The 17769-nt window shown below is 44.0% G+C and overlaps 1 protein-coding gene across 1 annotated transcript in view; it reads left to right on the forward strand.

Annotated features, from left to right (window-relative positions):
• The window catches only part of AOAH (acyloxyacyl hydrolase), a 209397-nt gene that overhangs the window by 61202 nt on the left and 130426 nt on the right, over positions 1 to 17769 (forward strand). Inside the window, exon 4 of the mRNA XM_082259508.1 lies at positions 2230 to 2329. Coding sequence (XP_082115634.1) covers positions 2230 to 2329 — 100 coding nt within the window. The remainder of the gene's footprint in view (positions 1 to 2229; positions 2330 to 17769) is intronic.

Below are 17769 nucleotides of genomic sequence, written 5' to 3' on the forward strand. Positions count from 1 at the left end.
AGAGGACTCCTAGGCACCATTGGTGGAGAGAACCGGACAAAATCCTACGCATTTCGGGTATAGAAACCCTTCTTCAGGAGTCAACCAGAGTTCAATGCACTAACTGTACCAAAGGAAGTCTTCCTATAGGGATAAATGGCCTGTCAATTTAAAACGGTGTTAACCGAAAGAGGGGTGTCAGGTCTCCCTTAAACATAGTTCACTGGCAAGAAAATAGATGTGAGAGTTGACTGGCAAATGGCTAGACCGTGGGCGCCACAGGGATCCACCGTTGGTCCCAAGGTCCTTACAGGTATGTGGGCCGGTATGGCAGTTACATAGCAGAGGACCAGTCCACAACATGTGTGCAGACTAGAGAAAATGTTACTATTTAAGGCTTCTTTGACATGGTCCGCCTCCGTAGGCGGATCTGTGCTGCTCAGCGGGGGATCGATACACAGATCCCCGCTGAACAGGAAGGTGACAGCTCCCTCTATGCTCTGTGTGTGTAGAGGGAGGTGTCAGAGCCCCATGCATCTCTATGGGGGAATCAGATGAGAGCGGACCGCCTGTCCGCTCTCATCCTATCCCATCCGATCCGATCCCTTGGACGGATGGAAAATAGGGTTTCCATCCGTCAGGATTTCACGGACAGGATTGTATGCGGATGGCAGCGGGTGTCAGTGGATATGTCTCCGCTGACATCCACTGTCTGACTGCAGGGTTTGCTTTTGGATACGGAACTGGCTAAAAGGGCGTGTCCAAAGGATGGTAATAAACAGCGCATACTCAGACTGGTCTGAGGTAGTAAGCGGGGTCCCCCAAGGCTCAGTCCTGGGTCCAACCTTGTTCAATTTATCCAAAAACAACATTGAGGTCGGGGTCAGTAGTTCAATAGCAGTTTTTGCAGATGACACAAAATTGGGCAGGGCAATAACCACACAGCATGAAGCAGATATCCTACAGGATGACCTGGACAAAATAACGGAGTGGGCAACGACTTGGCAAATGAGGTTTAACGTAGAGAAGTGTAAGATTTTGCACTTGGGGACTAGAAACATAAAAGCACAATACACGTTAGGAGGGGAACCCTTGGGGGAATCAAAAATGGAGAAAGATCTGGGAGTCTTGGTTGATGATAGACTAGGCAACAGCATGCAATGTCAAGCGGCAGCCGCCAAAGCTAGCAGAATATTAGCATGCATAAAGAAAGGGATGTATTCCAGAGATAAGACTATAATCCTTCCACTTTATAAAACTCTGGTCCGACCGCATCTGGAGTATTCTGTCCAGTTCTGGTCGCCAGTCCTCAGAAGGGATGTGTTGGAGCTGGAGAAAGTCCAGAGAAGGGCAACTAAACTAATTAGGGGTATGGAGGACCTTGATTATAAAGAGCGTCTACAATCACTTGATTTATTCTCCCTGGAGAAGAGACGCCTGAGGGTGGACATGATAGCAATTTTTAAATATCTCAATGGGGATCTCAGCTTAAAAAAAAAGCTGTTTAGTCGAAGGGATTGCATGAGGACTCGGGGGCATACAATGCGATTAGAGGAGAAGCATTTAACCTCAGGCAACGTGGGGGGGTTCTTTACTGTTAGGGCTACAAAATTGTGGAATTCTCTACCACAAGAGGAGGTTTCTGCGGGTAGTATGGTGGCTTTCAAAAGACTATTGGACGTGCATCTCAAGGATCAGAACATTCAGGGGTATGTGAGATGATTACAGCCACACACACCTACTCAGGTTGAACTGGATGGACTATTGTCTTTATTCAACCTCACCTACTATGTAACTATGTAACTGCCCCATAGGGATGCATGGAGCATCAGATCTGCCTAAAAAACTCACAAGCGGATCTGATCGGATCGCTCGTGTGAAAGGACCCTTACAAAAAAGGTTTAGTTAAAGCAGGTCACACAAAGCAACAGATATTTTTAGGCTCCATGGATATACTGCAGTAAAGGCCTGGATATTGAGATTATTGACCTATAAGTCCGTATGTTGCTTTTTTATGGTAACACAAATCAAAGGCCAGTGTATGTGTCATTGTTATACTCCTGGTATTTAAAATACATTATTGGGGGACTGGGAAAGCGTCATGTTGCAGTACGTGTTTTCTACAATGCAACACTTTCTTGGAAATGCCATCTGTCATAAATCATAGTGTGTATTCTTAAACCAGCTGTCCTAAAATCAAAAGAGCAAACTATTTTGTAAAACATTTGTCTGTATTACTCTACTTTTCAGGCTAAATTTTAAACTGAATGCTGATGTCATTTGCCATACTATGAAATTATGTAAAACTGACCCACGCCAGCCAATTTGTCACCTGTACAAGAAACCAGAGGTAAGACATTGCCTAAAGTGTATGCAAATCCTAACAATGAATTTCTCTTATTTGCTTCCTTCTGGTCTGTTAAATACACAGTGCTTTGTTTTATTTGTTCGATAAGTGTAGAAGCCTTGTGAGCTTGTGATTTGTTGTGCACTTTGCATTTACAGCACTGAAATATCAAGCAGTGTTATCAGTCCAGCCCAGTTCACCTTTGTGGTCTACAGAAGATAAAGAGATAAAGAGGAGCTCTGCAGTCCAAATCAGAAATGATTCGGGACAGTGCTGCTCCTCTAAAAATACTGTAAGGTACAGCACGTGAGCATTGTCACTGTAGGACAAAAAGTGTGTTACTGGTAGGGTCATCAGGTCAAAAATAAAGAAAAAAATAATAAAACTAAAGGCTTCTATAGATGTCTCAAACTTCAAGCGGAGTTCCACCCAAAAGTGGAACTTCCGCTTTAGGTAGTTCTAACCCCCTGACATGCCACATTTGGCATGTCATTTTTTTGGGGGGGGGAGCGGGTACCTAGTTTTGACAGGTACCCGCTCCCACTTCCGCTCGGAGCGCCGCGGCACCCTGAGCGGAAGTTCTCCTCTCCCCCTCCCTCCCTGCAATCTTCTGGGACATGTCAGAGGTCCCAGAAGATTGCCGGCCAATCACGACGCGTAGCGCAACTCGCGCATGCGCAGTGCGTACCCGGCTGTGAAGCTGCAAACTGTCACAGCCGGGTGCCCACACCAGTGATGCCGGCGCCGCAGAGCAGAGAGGGAGAAGAGCGAGGCTTCGGGCGGCCGCATCGCTGGACCGTTGGACAGTTGAGTGTGTGAGGCTGGAACTCCGCTTTCAGTTGATTCCTGCTGGGTGGATTAATCTATTCAATTTCTTCTGTTTGGCCCACGTGTTCATAATTGTGAAACTGGAATCTGGAATTGTAAAAATTTGCTTTAATGTCCAGGGTTTTCTTGGAGGGGGTTAAAGGAGCCAAATTTACATGATGTCTAAGTGGTTATTCCACTTGATTTTAAAAAAGAATAGCGCGCAAATGCAAAAGAAATTACTACCAAATCTGAAGAGAGTCCATAAATAAAAATGGGGGTTTGGTCCCACCATATGGCCATATCGTGCTCAAGCCCACTACTGCGTCAAAGTACCCCATTATCAGTGGGTCCTACACTATCCATGAAAAAGAGATGAATCCAGCCCTTCTAACCCTTGGAGACAACACTCCTTGCTGGGAAAAATGTGCAAATGCACTACAGGGGACTCCTCCTATATCCATTTGATGGTGGACACTGATTGAGTACAGGTGTATGTGGGGGGTGGGGAGGGCTGCTCAACCTCGATAGTCTGGTCAGACCGAATACATAATAAACAGGCAAAAAATTTGGGGGAGCATACCCATGTATTTCCAAAGCTGCTGCAGCTATGAACCAAAAGACATGTATATTAAAAAAGAATAGCGCGCAAATGCAAAAGAAATTACTACCAAATCTGAAGAGAGTCCATAAATAAAAATGGGGGTTTGGTCCCACCATATGGCCATATCGTGCTCAAGCCCACTACTGCGTCAAAGTACCCCATTATCAGTGGGTCCTACACTATCCATGAAAAAGAGATGAATCCAGCCCTTCTAACCCTTGGAGACAACACTCCTTGCTGGGAAAAATGTGCAAATGCACTACAGGGGACTCCTCCTATATCCATTTGATGGTGGACACTGATTGAGTACAGGTGTATGTGGGGGGTGGGGAGGGCTGCTCAACCTCGATAGTCTGGTCAGACCGAATACATAATAAACAGGCAAAAAATTTGGGGGAGCATACCCATGTATTTCCAAAGCTGCTGCAGCTATGAACCAAAAGACATGTATATTAAAAAAGAATAGCGCGCAAATGCAAAAGAAATTACTACCAAATCTGAAGAGAGTCCATAAATAAAAATGGGGGTTTGGTCCCACCATATGGCCATATCGTGCTCAAGCCCACTACTGCGTCAAAGTACCCCATTATCAGTGGGTCCTACACTATCCATGAAAAAGAGATGAATCCAGCCCTTCTAACCCTTGGAGACAACACTCCTTGCTGGGAAAAATGTGCAAATGCACTACAGGGGACTCCTCCTATATCCATTTGATGGTGGACACTGATTGAGTACAGGTGTATGTGGGGGGTGGGGAGGGCTGCTCAACCTCGATAGTCTGGTCAGACCGAATACATAATAAACAGGCAAAAAATTTGGGGGAGCATACCCATGTATTTCCCATGGAGTCCCCTGTAATGCATTTGCACATCCTTCCCAGCAAGGAGTGTTGTCTCCAAGGGTTAGAAGGGCTGGATTCATCTCTTTTTCATGGATAGTGTAGGACCCACTGATAATGGGGTACTTTGACGCAGTAGTGGGCTTGAGCACGATATGGCCATATGGTGGGACCAAACCCCCATTTTTATTTATGGACTCTCTTCAGATTTGGTAGTAATTTCTTTTGCATTTGCACGCTATTCTTTTTTAATATACATGTCTTTTGGTTCATAGCTGCAGCAGCTTTGGAAATACATGGGTATGCTCCCCCAAATTTTTTGCCTGTTTATTATTCCACTTGATTTGCAGAGCTGAGAACTGGGGTTTCGAGGGGTCTTTTGTTCTGTCAATTTTGTGTGGAATTTATCACTCTTTTATTGTTTTATTAGTTGTTCTGTAAGTTACAGTTGTGGCTTGAGACACCTAACATCTCTCACATTTATCCACCTCATATTCGCTTCCAAGTATTGAACCTTTTGAGGAAGGGACTTATATTGTATAACATTGTTTATATGCATTCCAGCCTTGAGGATGCTCAACCCCACCATCCTGTGAACAGCAATCATTCTTTCTTCAATATTAGATCACACTCTATCTTCATTCTTAAGCAGCCCATGGATTATGTGATTTTCGTGGTGGAAGGAAGGAAAATCGTTCCATTTACCCATCAACACAGTCAGTGTTGACAGGGTAATCCTTCCCGTCAGGGCTTTTTTTCTCAGAAAATAGGTGCAGAAACCAAACCCCCAACCACAACCCCCCCCCCCCCCAAAATCCCCCTTCTCCCCCCCCCCTCCCCACACACCCTTCAAATCGCATCAAATAGTGGGTGTGGTCAAATTTTACTTTCATAGGAAAAGTATTAAAGAGATATTAAATACCAGGGGGCATTACATACAGAGTGCAGTGTTTGGGGGCGTTTTACACATAGAGTGCAGATTTCAGGGGTGCGCTAGGTGCAAAGTTCAGCTATGTACATAATGCAGAGTTCAGGGGTGCGCTGCACACAGAGTGCAAAGTTCAGAGGTGATCTACACATAGAGTGCAGAGTTCAGCCTTCTTCCACAGCTGCTTATTTCTACATCCCCTCTCTTCATCTGAATTGTATCCCTCTTCAGTTCTGACCTCTGCATGTAAACCCCCTTTCACTGCTCTCATCTTCTCACTCCCTCCTTAAAAGCTCCCTCCACGATCTTCCACATGTCTCACTTGTGTTGTTGTGTTAAGCTGAAGCACCCAGCCATCTCTAGAACCTCTCTGCACACTGTAGGTGGCTTTGCCACTCTCATTTCAGGGAGATGATCCAGTGGGGGTGTTGGAATCTGCATTGCACCTCGGGCACCTGCATCTCCCTTGTCCCCATCCTGCACTCAGAGGGGGGATGCTCAGGAGATCAAATCTGTGGGTGCCATTGGGAGGTAAACTGTCACCTGTAAACAAAGCAGCCAGACTTCTGTGTTTACAAGTGACAATGGTGAGCAGGAAGGAGAGGGCCTGAGCCAGAGGTGGTGGAACTGCGTCCCACCAAGTTTCAGCTGAAAAAAAAGCCCTGCTTCCCATAGCACTATTGTGTTCTGCCAGTGGGGAACCTTTCTGCCTGGCAGAACACATAGATTGCTGCTAGTGGCTATAGTCGCCGGCAGTAATCACATGTAAAAAATCTAACAGGATGATTGTGCCCAAGTTAATCGATGACCAGCCTGCCCATATATAGATCAAATCTCAGCCAGTCCCTGGCCGAGATTCAATCCACCTATGGGCAGCTTTATGGTAGATTCAGACATGCGCTTAAATCTCCATTTCCTTTGAAGCATGATCAGCGTTTGGATTGTGTTCCAGCCAGGGGCTACTGACAGGCAGTAAGGAAGCAATGCAACACAATTTCTGCACGGTTTCTTTTTTCATGGTCTTTGAATTTGAAGATCCAACAGGAAAAATGGAATAAAAAGTTAGAAATTTTTTCTGTGATGTGCAGACTTTATCTAAAGATTGAGATCTGGACGTCCTTAAGTAATAAAATAAGCTATTAGTGAGTTTAGCTTTGTGGCAAAAGATTTAGCAACTGTCACCTTTTACTGCTTTCTGGTGGAGAGTAACCAATACAGAAAGTGAGGAAATATCTTCAAGCACAGAGACAACTATAAAACACTTTTTTTTGTAAAGGAAGGCTAGAACCCCCAACAGAGTTTAAACGGGGGGGGCACAAGGGGGGGGTATTCTGGGGGGGGGGGAGGATTGACCCCCCCCCTTGCCCCCCCGCCCTGTAGTGACACCACTGTCTGTATCCCCATTACAGATTTTTTTTGCCTTACTTCTTATTATGGTCACAATGTAGTCACTGGCACAGAAAGTAGGAGGAAATCGAAAAAGAGGAAATCTGACTAAAATAAACATCTAATAGGAGGGGTGGCTCTTCTCCGCTGTGTCAAAAATTGTCTGGTGTTATATTATGGTCTCTGCTGACTTCAGAGTGTCCATCCACACTGGCTTTATAAATACCCTTAGTAATAGAAAAAGCACCAATATATAAAAACAGTTTTTCAGATCTTCTTGTTAATACGATGCCCCCCCCCTTTTTTTTTTTAAATGTATCCCTCTCATCTGTATTGCTGCACTCTCTTCAATATATACTCACCTGCACAGAAACTCCAGTGTTGTCTCGCTGGAATCCGCTGATTGGGTGATATAGACCCCATCCATCATGGTCCTCTTCAGCTACCTGCCTCTTCTGGGTTCAGCAGCCTGCTACCAATGACTTACCCTCTGGCCGCTCTGTGCCTGACCCAGCAACCTCCTGGGAGATGTGTTGTAAGTATCCCAGAAGGCTGCAGGACCAGGGACACCTCATTTTGCCCTAGGCCAGAATGGTGTTGGGGACAGTGGAAAACTATTTTAAAAAAGGAACAGACACACAAAAAAAAATGCATTTCTACTTCTGGAGGGAGCAGGGGTTTAAGTGGTACAAACTCCCTTTTGGGAGTTTAGTTTGGCTTTTAATTAGTACATTTGTCACAACAGAATTTCCAGTATGTAGTCCAATAAATCTGTTACACAATAATGAATTTCACCTCCAATAAATCATCTACACTGTCTAATCTTTTTTGCATCATTTGGTTGCCTTCATGCGCTCCCTTCCCCAGTGCTGAAATATAGGTACATAGTGTAAATACATTATTCTCCAATTTTATTTCAGAAAATGATTTCTTAACAAACGTTGTTTATGACGTGATATTTCAAGCCTGTGTGTATTCATCTTTCTACAGTGAATACAACATCTAACAGATAACACACATTTGATGAATCATCTAGAAACTGTTTAAAAGCATAATGCTAGAATGTTATAAAAGCAACTGGTTCAGAATGTTCTGTATCTTAAAAGCAGTGCAAATTGTTGAGTCTGTGGAAGCATAAGAAAGTTACACAGTCAGAGATGTACTGATCAATAATAAAATACAGACTGCAGACGGATTCAACAGCATCCCGTTCTCCTGGTAACAAAGTCATTTGGGTGTTAAGGTACATATTTTTTGTGCCAGTATAGATGTTAATGCCAGGTACGGTAATTGTACCCTGCGTTTTTGGTCTTACTGCTTGAAAAACAACACAGTTTGTCATTTTTAAATTGTCTATCTCCAAGTTTGAAAAAAGGCTTTTTAAAACTTCACTCACTGAAAGTAGAAAAGTCTTTAACTTTAAGGTAGGTTTGATCACAAAATATTATATAATAAAAACTTTTTTCTGTGTGAAGAGTCAAGTTTTTACTGCTATTCAGGGCTCTGGTAAAGAGATTGTATCTCATTTACTGTCATGGTGACAATGGTTTCATGGTGTTATTGTTGGAGATTTCCCCATCATTTCCTGTGTGGTGAAATTGTAATTGAAATGTGAGGGCTTCAGGGGTCTCAAGACTACTACCACATTCAGTCTGCTACAAGATTGTATCCAGCTTTCAGCTAGACTTAGGCTGGCCATACATGTTTAACTTTCTTGTACTTTTTTCCTTTAGATTTACCAAAAACCATAAAATATGAGGTCAAAACTAAACAACTTTCAATTGTATCCAATTAGGCAGGCCCTTGCACTACATAGTTTAAGGCAGCCTTTTTCAACCAGGGTGCCCAGGCACCCTGGTGTGCCTAAAGGTTTCTTCAGGGGTGCCTTGGAAAAATGCCTAAAATTGCCCCAAAATTGTATACAAGCCGATGGGTGGATGAAACATGACTTTTAGTTACACAAAGCCACAGGTTTTCATTGTGCACCATTACAACCTTCTAGCTGCCAACCTCCTAATGACCAATGACATCACCAGTTGATAAGGAGTATGTCAGTTGCCTGCAAAATATCCTTGTTTGACCCTCCCTTGCCTCTCTCCATCAGTTTTGGGGTCTCATTAGCTAAGTGGGGGAGAAGAGAAACACTGGTATTCTAGTCAGTACCAGTTTGCAAAAGTGTATTTGCTTTGGAAGAATAAATCCCCTTTACTGTTGGGTGTCCTACTTGTATTGATGTTGCTGCATTATGTAAAACTATCAGAATAGTTTTTACATTTTAGTATGGGGCGCCTCCAAACTGTCCATAATTTTTGAGGGTGCCTCAAGTTCGACCATAATTTTAAAGGGTGCCTTGACTGAAAAAAAGTTGAGAAACACTTGTTTTAGGTAAATCTAAGAGAAAATTGTACAAGAAAAGAACATGTGTGGCCATCCTAAGTGGTATAGCCTCAATATGCACAGATTGAGTATTAAGGTTAGCAGATATTGCCTGTGGTCTCTGCTTCAACATTCTCCCAAATAAGGAGGGACTTTGATGGGCACTCTGATGTAAGGGGGACTCTTATGGGGCACTTGATGTAGGGAGGCATTCTGATGGGGACCATGATGTAAGGGTCAACTCTAATGAAGACCCTGAAGTAAGGGGGGACTCTGATGGAGACCCTGATGTAAGAAGGCACTCTGATGAGGACCCTCATGTAAGGGTGGACTCTGATGGAGACCTTGATGTAGGGAGGCATTCTGATGGGTACCCTGATGTAAGGGTCAACTCTAATGAAGACCCTGAAGTAAGGGGGGACTCTGATGGAGACCCTGATGTAAGAAGGCACTCTGATGAGGACCCTCATGAAAGGGTGGACTCAGAAGAAATATATCCAGAATCCCCTCTAATGGGATTTTTTAGGGCATGAATCAAAAACAGTTAAAAAGTACAAATTTTATTGCATATGTCTTAAACAAAAGGGGCAGTATATAATCCAATAAAAACAATGCAGTTGTAGTATAAATTGTTTTAAAAAAGTAACTTCAATCAACTGTAATAACAGAAATATACACCCAACGCGTTTCGAAAAATCAACGTTTTTTTTTCTTCTTCAGGGGTACAAGGTTACAAAGTGCATTAATTCTGTTGTATGAAAAAAGAAGATGTAATCAAATTCATAATCAAACAAAATATTATATAAAACTGAATAGGTGTATCTTACGTATTCATACTGACTGGTTAGAGCCATACAACAATGGAGAATAACCACATTAATAAAAACATGTAGGACTGGTTGTTTTGTCACAAACTGTAGCTCAGGAGGTCACCCCGAAAAAGCTCCCCAGAACTCAGAAGAAGACCATGATATGGGGGGAATCTCATGAGGACCCTGAAGTAAGGAGGCACTCTGATGAAAGGGGAACTCTAGTGGGGACCCTGATGTAAGTGGGGACTATGATGGGGACCCTCATGTAAAGGTAGACTCTGCTGGAGAGCATAAAGAAAGGAAGGCTTTGGTGGGGATTTTTTTTTTCAGTCCCTAAATGTTTGTAAAAAAAACACAATATGGCCCTTGTACTGAAAAGTTTTGAGACCCATGGTCTAACGGACCCTAGATTGCAGTAAAACACGACATGGGTTCTAATCTTAAACTTAAAGCAGAAGTAAACCGCACCAATTTTTCTTTTTTAAACCCTGCAAGGTAAAGGCATAATGTGGTGGTATGCATCGCATACTAGCATATTATGAAATACTTATCTTAGGATGAAGCCCTCCAGCGCAGCGCTGTCACTGTTGAGAGGCTCTTCCATCTTCACCCAGTCTTCCTTCCTGTTTCGCGTCACAGACTGCAGCATGTACTGTAGCTCTGAAGGGACAGCACAGGTCTACCTTCCCTTCAGAGTGCATATGTCCTGGTGACGTCACCGGCTGCATGCAGTGAGAATATCTTCTAAACTGTGCAGGTTTAGGAGATATTCACTGTACCTAAGCCTTATTATAAGCTTACCTGTAGGTACAAGTGCCTTATTATAAGCTTACCTGTAGGTACAAGTGCCTTATTATAAGCTTACCTGTAGGTACAAGTGCCTTATTATAAGCTTACCTGTAGGTACAAGTGCCTTATTATAAGCTTACCTGTAGGTACAAGTGCCTTATTATAAGCTTACCTGTAGGTACAAGTGCCTTATTATAAGCTTACCTGTAGGTACAAGTGCCAAAAAAGGGTTTACAACCACTTTAAAAAGAAAGTTTAACTGGACATACACTGCAGCTTTGATAATTCTTCTCACCACCACTTTATTTTACTCCAACTGCTCTTATTAAAATCCCATTGTTAAACTATTACCCACATGCTCTTAAAAATGTATGTTCCTAAATGAACAATATTGTTAAATATGCTAATAAAATTAAGAAGAAGAACAAAGCCATAAAGATCCTTTTTACTGGTAAGCAATGTAAAGAGAATACTTACTACTGTATGTAGAATTACACGGGGATTCGTTTAACCCCAGACATAACATCCTAGCATTACTGTCAGCCATCTGCATTGCAAGCTGTAGTTTCATCAATCATAACAATATTGAGCCTCATTATGCCCACAGGTTTTAATGTAATTCTAGACAGGACACATCTGCAGTAGTACTTCCAGTCCAAGTATAGTCATATAAAATAGGACAATCAATGTAAGTTATGTGCAATACAAGAAGATAAATAAGAAAGGAATACCCTATGGACGTTGTGTAATGCGTATTTTTCTGAAATAAATACAGATTTGCTGCATTAATCAATATTTCAAACAAGTTTAGCTGCTGTTGTATCAGTTTACAGAAGAAGAGTGAAAACGTAAAATAAAAAAAGACTGCTTTATTCATTAAACTACAAACAAAGGAATATTTGCACATTTATTAAATCTATACATTTTATTTAAAATCACTAGGAAATCATAGAATTCACTAGCACGTGATATATGGTCACCCCTTTATGTCACAATATTTCCCGGTAGTATGATGTTTGTCAACTACAACTACACAGTCAACTGATATCCAACCATTCAAAAATAATGCAAAGCTCCAGGTATCTGGATCAATTTAGAAGTTGGGGAAGTCCCACAGAGGCGTTGCCCATCAAGCTACATCACAATCCTTATTTTACTGTTGTTTACCCCTGTCAGTTTTTTTTTTTATCATTGTTTGTGACTTATTTAGAGGATTTTCCTCACTGCTTGTCCAGGTGACCAAATAGGAAATATGTAAAAATGTCCCCAACAGGGGCCCAGCAATGGAAACTCAAAGAGATTTTAAACTAAGCCTGTACTCATCTAAGGGTCTATTTACCATGATGACACAGGGATATATTTACTATGATAACCAATGCCTAGGGCAGCAGACATAGGTGTGTGCAGCCTATTGCAATAGGGTGTGCACCTCAAAGCTCAAACTCACATATCTTTCTCTGCAGTCTCAGCTGCACTGGACAGTGAATGAATGGGAAGGGCTCTGTGCATAGCGGCTTCCTGTTCATTCACAAATTGAACTAAAGTAAACACAGTTTACAATGTTTCATATGGTATTGGACACAGTAAGTGAGTGTGTTCACTGTGTTCATTTAGAAAAGGAAGGGGCCAGTAAATTACATATTGACTAGTTCCTTCCCCTGCTCTCCATCCTGAAACATCCCCACAGCAGCCAGGGCAGGGGTAGAGGAGAGTAGGGACGCCAACAGCATTGTGGGGGGGGGGGGTGCAACAAAGGGGGAAGCCCAGGCAGTAGGTAAAATCAGCACCGCACAGAGTGATTAGGGTGTGCCCAGGCACCAGGCACACCCCCTGAGCATGCCTTTGGCAGCGGTGAGAGCAATTAACAAACCATTGACATTATTTTTAATGTTTACCTCTTCTATCATCCTCTGGCACTCTTGTAGTTAACAAATAGGCTATAAGGGTAGAAGTATGTTGAGAGGAGTTCAGAGGAGTCAGATGGTTCCCTGCAGTTCAAAAATCACATAGCCATCTTCTTTGCCTTGTTTGTTGGTCTTTATAGTTAAAAAATAGTGCTGCATATAATGGAGACAACATGCTTCCTCCAGCAGTACATTCTAGCATTTGATGTAACTAAAATGAATCTTATTTTACAAGAGCTGAAGCTTGAACAAAAAGGAACCATCATTCAGGTGTGCCTAGAGCATCCTGTTTATGTGAGACAGGATGCTCTGGGGTCAGGGGCTGTAGCATCTATGAAAGTCACAAGGTACTGGGAGGTCACTAGGTGATGCAGTATGCTCAAAGATCAATGAGAGATGCAGGATGCTCTGAAGTCCCTGAGTGATATAGAAAGCTCAGGAGTCACTGGATGACAAAGGAGCCCAGGAATCTCTAGAGACTCAGGAATCACTGGGAACACAGAAGCTCACGGGTGACTGGAGATGCTGGGGTTACTGGAGACACAGGAGTGCACAGGGTTTGCTAGAGACACAGGAGTACATAGGGGTTTCTGGAGACACAGGAGTACACAGGGGTTGCTGGAGACACAGGAGTACACAGGGGTTGCTGGAGACACAGGAGTACACAGGGGTTGCTGGAGACACAGGAGTGCACAGGGGTTACTGGAGACACAGGTGTACACAGGGGTTGCTGGAGACACAAGAGTGCACAGGGGTTGCTGGAGACACAGGAGTACACAGGGGTTACTGGAGACACAGAAGTACACAGGGGTTGCCAGAGGCACAAGAGTGCACAGGGGTTACTGGAGACACAGGAGTACACAGGGGTTGCTGGAGACACAGGAGTGCACAGGGGTTACTGGAGACACAGGAGTGCACAGGGGTTGCTGGAGGCACAAGAGTGCACAGGGGTTGCTGGACACACAGGAGTACACAGGGGTTGCTGGAGACACAGAAGTACACAGGGGTTGCTGGAGGCACAAGAGTGCACAGGGGTTACTGGAGACACAGGAGTACACAGGGGTTACTGGAGACACAGGAGTACACAGGGGTTACTGGAGACACAGGAGTGCACAGGGGTTACTGGAGACACAGGAGTGCACAGGGGTTACTGGAGACACAGGAGTGCACAGGGGTTACTGGAGACACAGGAGTGCACAGGGGTTGCTGGAGACACAGGAGTGCTGGAGCTCTGGAGTCAATGAAGCATACTACAGAAGAGGTAACTGTAGGACACATGAGCATATGGGAGCCTGCATGGAGTGTGCTGTGAGTATAGGGGGAAGTATGGGAAATGCATGGAGTGTGCTGTGAGTATAAGGGGAGTATGGGGAATGTATAGAGTTTGCTGCAAAGATAAGGGGAGTATGGTGAATGCATGGAGTGTGCTGTGAGTATAGGGGGAAGTATGGGGAATGCAATGAGTTTGCTGCGAGTATAGGAGAAGTATGGGGAATGCATGGTGTGTGCTGTGAGTATAGGGGGTGTATGGGGAATGCATTGAGCGTGCTTATATTAGATAATTTTCTATTGTTTTTAGAAATTTTGAAGTTTTATTGATTTATTTATTAATTTTTTTTTGAGGTGGGGGGGTGCAAGTGGCTGGTCTTGCCTAAGGCGCAGAGTAGTCTAGCACCTGCCCTGGCTACTCACGGTTGCGATTGCACGTTCTCCCTCTCCACATACAATGCATTGCATTGTATATGATGATGCTGAGGGACCACCAACAGATTGGAGCTTTAGGAAGATGAGGATAGCACAAGAGTGGAGATTAGGGTAAATAATACTGTCTCTCTTTCTACCCCCAAGACATATTGATGACTTAAGCCTTGCAGTGTGGAGGGGCCCATTGCAAGGGAAGATTCTGACTAGTTCCCAGAGTCAGGAATTAATCAAAACCAATTAAAATGAAACATCTGCCCCCTCCTTCCCACTCATGGTACAATGCTCTGCTGTCTTAGTCATGACTCGGGATCTTGCAGCTCACCTTGGCTGGTTTAATCAGACGTCACGTGATCATTGAGGGATCCACCATCCATGCCTTGCCTCCATTTAGGAACAATGATGTTTACTTTGTAACATCTTTGTATTTGGGACATATTCTAGCTGCTACCTTTGCTCTTATGTCGAATTTGTCAATGTTCACTTATTCACTTTGGTAAATCAGTGTGTACCGTGATTCATTATTTGTAAACTCAATGACATTTACTGAAAAAAATAAAATAAAAGGAATGGAAAAACCTACACAGGTACATTTATTAGGAATGGTGAGTCACATGAGTACATCTGTACATAAAATATATACAGTTTTGCACTTTCCCTGATAAACAGTTCAGTCATCACAGCGTTTTAGAAGGAAAATACAAAATAACCTTCAAACATGATTTCAGGCACTTTTAACACTACAGGCGGTCCTCTGTCAGAAATATATTGGGAAAAAGTATTTATATGTTTTGTCATGGAAAGATATATTGCAAGGCAGCCAAACTGACAAAGCAACCAAGGAACATCACTTGAGTCTTCCTTTCAAACATTTGCATTAATCACTGACACAGTTGGCATAAATGGGCAATATGCCCACTTACTCTGACACCACACTATGCCAGGTGGAAATACACATTTCACAGTTATAATAAATGGAGATGTCTAGAGCTCCCTCATTATCCTGCCAGCTAGGAATGAAACATCTAGGTACATCAGGTGGGCACGAGTCAATTTTCAAGTAATTCAGCAGACTTCATTCAAATTAAATTGATGCTTACGGTTTCCATTTTTATAAAAAGGAACTTAGTAACAGACATTTGACATCCTGCTGTTGAGTCCATCATCTCCTGCTTTGTTACTAATCACGAATAGGGTTGAGCGGACACCTAGATGTCCGTGTTCGACGGGTTCGGCCGAACTTTAAAAAAAAGTCCGGGTCCGTGTCCCGGACTTTTACCGAACTTTTCCCGGACACCGAACCCCATTGAAGTCAATGGGGACCCGAACTTTAAGGCACTAAAATGGCTCTAAAACACCAAAGGAAAGGGCTAGAGTGCTGCAAATGGCAGCAAAACGTAATTAAGAGCATGGCAAGTGCTCTGCAAACAAATGTGGATAGGGAAATAACTTAAAACAACAAAAAAAAACAGAAAAATAAAACAATGTTCTTCTTCATCTCTGAAGGACGAGGCCCATATGGAGTAGGAGGGAGGTTGAGGTGGTGGTGGATGTGGCGGTGACATAGGCGTGCGCACAGGGTGTGCTGGGTGTGCCTGGGCACACCCTAATCACCTAGGGCACATAGCATTGCCAGTGAGGAGATGGGAAAGATCTCCCTGGGACCTGCTCTGCTCTATTTCTCCTTGCCTACAGGTACATGGCCCCGATACATTACTCTCCCTGCTGGCAAACACATGCATGTGTATTTCAACTTTGGGGTGCACACCTTAATGCAATAGGCTGCGCACACCTATGGGCGGTGTAGGTGGAAGCGGCGGTGGAGGAGGACCAGGGCCGGATTAACAGCATCATGGGCTTGGTGCTGAGGATTTTGAAGGGCCTTAAGGGCCGTGCCTTGCCATGCACCCAGAGGAGGAAGGGTGCAGCCATGCATGCCTAATTCAACAAGGGATGCTGTCTCTGAAGCCCATAAACACATCCATGCATCGCCAACTGTCCCTCCTTGTCCGGCCTTCACGCTGTGTGGGGAGGTTCTGAGGGTGCTGCCTGGGGAAGCGAGCATAGAAGCCAGACTTCTGTGTTTACAAGTGACAGAAGAGCGGTAACAGTGAATATGGCCAACCCGGGGCCTATATAAAAGGTAGGGGCCTGGAGCTGCAGCTCCAATAGCCCCTACATTAATCTGGCCCTGAGGAGGAGGACGAGGTAGCCAACACTGCTTCTTTTCAAAAATTTTAAATGAGGGTACACCCCAAAAGAGTGAGAAAGAGCAAAAATGGAACAATGGGTGGGTAAGGTCGGTATCCATTGCTATTCTGCATAAGGTATGGAAAAGTCCCGTGGGATCCATGCCTGGTTCATTTTAATGAACGTGAGCTTGTCCACATTGTCTCTGGACAGGCGGCTGCGCTTGTCTGTTATAACGCCCCCAGCCGTGCTAAATACCCGTTCAGATAATACACTGGCTGCAGGGCACGCCAGCACCTCCAAGGCGTAAAGGGCAAGCTCAGGCCATGTGCCCAATTTGGAGACCCAGAAGTTGAAGGGGGCAGACCCGTCATTCACTACATGTAGGCGTGTGCACACATACTGCTCCACCATGTTGGTAAAATGCTGCCTCCTGCTAAGACGTTCCATCTGAGCTGCTGGTGCTGCTGTTTGTTGTGGCGTGCTGACAAAGCTTTTCCACATTTCGGCCATGCTAACCCTGCCTTCTGAGGTGCTGGCGGTGCCCTGGTTGCGTTGGCGACCTCCTCCTCCTCCTCCTCTGCCTTGTGCTTCCACTGTGGCCCCGCTGTCAGATGGGAATGCCAGCAGCATGGCGTCTACCAGCGTGCGCTTGTACTCGCGCATCTTGCGATCGCGCTCCAGTGAATGAACCCCAACAACTTGGAAAGGTGGATCTCTCTCACACGTACCAACACAGACTATCCCCCAATTTAACTGATCCCCAAAGGTTTTTGATTAAATAGCGGAATAGAAAATATGATCCAAAAAAAGTGTATGTATATCACACGTACACAACCACACTAGGCCCCAATTACTATTGTTTGTACCCCTAAAAGGCTAGATGAGGAGTAGGGGGGGTATGGAACAGGCAGCACCCTCAAACCTTCAGAAGTATGAGATGAACCCCAACAACTTGGAAAGGTGGATCTCTCTCACACGTACCAACACAGACTATCCCCCAATTTAACTGATCCCCAAAGGTTTTTGATTAAATAGCGGAATAGAAAATATGATCCAAAAAAAGTGTATGTATATCACACGTACACAACCACACTAGGCCCCAATT

Source organism: Pelophylax lessonae (assembly GCF_965119305.1).
Source record: "Pelophylax lessonae genome assembly, chromosome: 5".
NCBI lineage: Eukaryota > Metazoa > Chordata > Amphibia > Anura > Ranidae > Pelophylax > Pelophylax lessonae.